The sequence below is a fragment of the Propithecus coquereli genome, unplaced genomic scaffold (genome assembly GCF_000956105.1).
Source record: "Propithecus coquereli isolate 6110/MARCELLA unplaced genomic scaffold, Pcoq_1.0 Scaffold54, whole genome shotgun sequence".
In the NCBI taxonomy this organism is placed as follows: Eukaryota; Metazoa; Chordata; class Mammalia; order Primates; family Indriidae; genus Propithecus; species Propithecus coquereli.
This window is the reverse complement of record NW_012151285.1, coordinates 4424744-4426213: the sequence shown is the minus strand read 5'-3', so window position 1 is coordinate 4426213 and position 1470 is coordinate 4424744. Positions and strand designations below refer to the sequence as shown.

Here is a 1470-nt window from a genome sequence, read left to right as displayed (position 1 = left end):
CGAGTTTATTTGAAGAGAAAAAAATCACCTCTTGCTCCATTTTTAACCAGAAAAATAAGGGGAAAAGCACAAGAAAACAGAAAGAAAAAGAGATGGATATTTTATGAGACAAATTACTCTACTGTTAATGGGATTTTTAAAAAATTATAACTCCCCTAGATAGTAGAATGTAGACTGTAGCCATATGATAGCTGAGATTGACTTTGAGAGAGACGATTGTAAAGTTAAGGTCAGGAGCTCTTAATAAGTTGATGGGTAGAAGCCAGATCTGCAAGTTGGTCTGTAACAAGAAGACTGGCAGCTCCTAGATGCCAAGTAGGTTGGGCGGCTGAATCCGTATCCACAGCCTGAGGAAGAGAAGCCACAGCCTCTATAACTGAGGGGTCTGAAGCCACTGGATCTACAGCCCAGGGAGTAGCGGCTCCTTGATCCATAGCCCAGGGAGTGGCAGCTGCTGGACCCAAAGCCCAGAGATCCAGAGTAAGTCGTCTGCCAGGGACTGCAGAGCAAGGAGGTCCTTGGGCGGTAGCAGGACGTCTGGCAGGGACTGGACACCACATAGGACGTCTGGCAGCTGATGGGCTCATGGCAGATCTCCTGACAGCCACTGTAGAGAGAGGAGCCCAGCTGGCAGGTGCTGGGGGAGCAGAAGTCAGTGCTGTAGACCAGGTTGCTGGGGAAGGAAGAGCCACAGGAGATACCCGGGTAACGCAGGTAGCCCCCAAAGGAGCGAGAGGAGAAGTTTCCAGAGCAGCCATTGTAGGACATGTTGATGGGAGAGATGAGTTCAAATGAGTTACACTGAGAAGATGCTCTGATACCCCTACCTGTGCCCAGTGATGTTTATATACCCTCACTCTGTTGGGTGTGATGCAATAACAGAGACCCTGCCTATTGTTCATGAAATGACTAATTAACCCAGGCTATAATTATAATTGAACACATTCATTTGTTCTTAACACCAGTTTAATCATTCTGGTTTATAGAAGCCATTCAGCTTCTTTCTTTCTCTCTTTCTTTCTCTTTTTTCAGATGTAAGGTGTGGTTTGCTTTCAAAAACATTTGTCATGATGCATGTAGTGCCCCCGCCCTTTCATTGAGCTTGACTGTGGGTATTCTGAGCATGAGTGTGTAAATTCTGACCAGCAACGTACTCCTAATAGTCATCAGTACCCACCCATCCCCAACTATTTACATATGTGTTATTGAGCATTTATTATGTGTGAAACATCTTAAAATGTGGTATGATTTACACTTCAACAATCTTATGAGATAAGAATTGTTATAAACAATTTAGGAATGAGGCTGTGGAGGCTTGGAGAAGTTATGTAACCTTTAGGTAACAGATCAAACAAGTCATGGACCCCATGTCATAATCCAGGTATGCCCGTCCCTAACGCTAGCAGGGACCACAATACTACATAGTCAAATTGAGAGGCTTATTATTTCTGCTCCCAGAACAACATGAAC

General features: G+C 44.5%; 1 protein-coding gene across 1 annotated transcript; it reads right to left on the bottom strand.

The window, feature by feature from the left end:
- Nucleotides 1–240: 240 nt before the first annotated feature.
- Nucleotides 241–768, bottom strand: LOC105820786 (keratin-associated protein 13-1-like). The gene has a single exon (XM_012657340.1). The coding sequence runs from the start codon at nt 766–768 to the stop codon at nt 241–243; it is 528 nt and encodes a 175-aa protein (XP_012512794.1).
- Nucleotides 769–1470: the final 702 nt, after the last annotated feature.

Coding starts and splice junctions, on each gene's coding strand:
- LOC105820786 (XM_012657340.1), bottom strand. CDS start 768: ATGTCCTACAATGGCTGCTCTGGAAACTTCTCCTCTCGCTCCTTTGGG.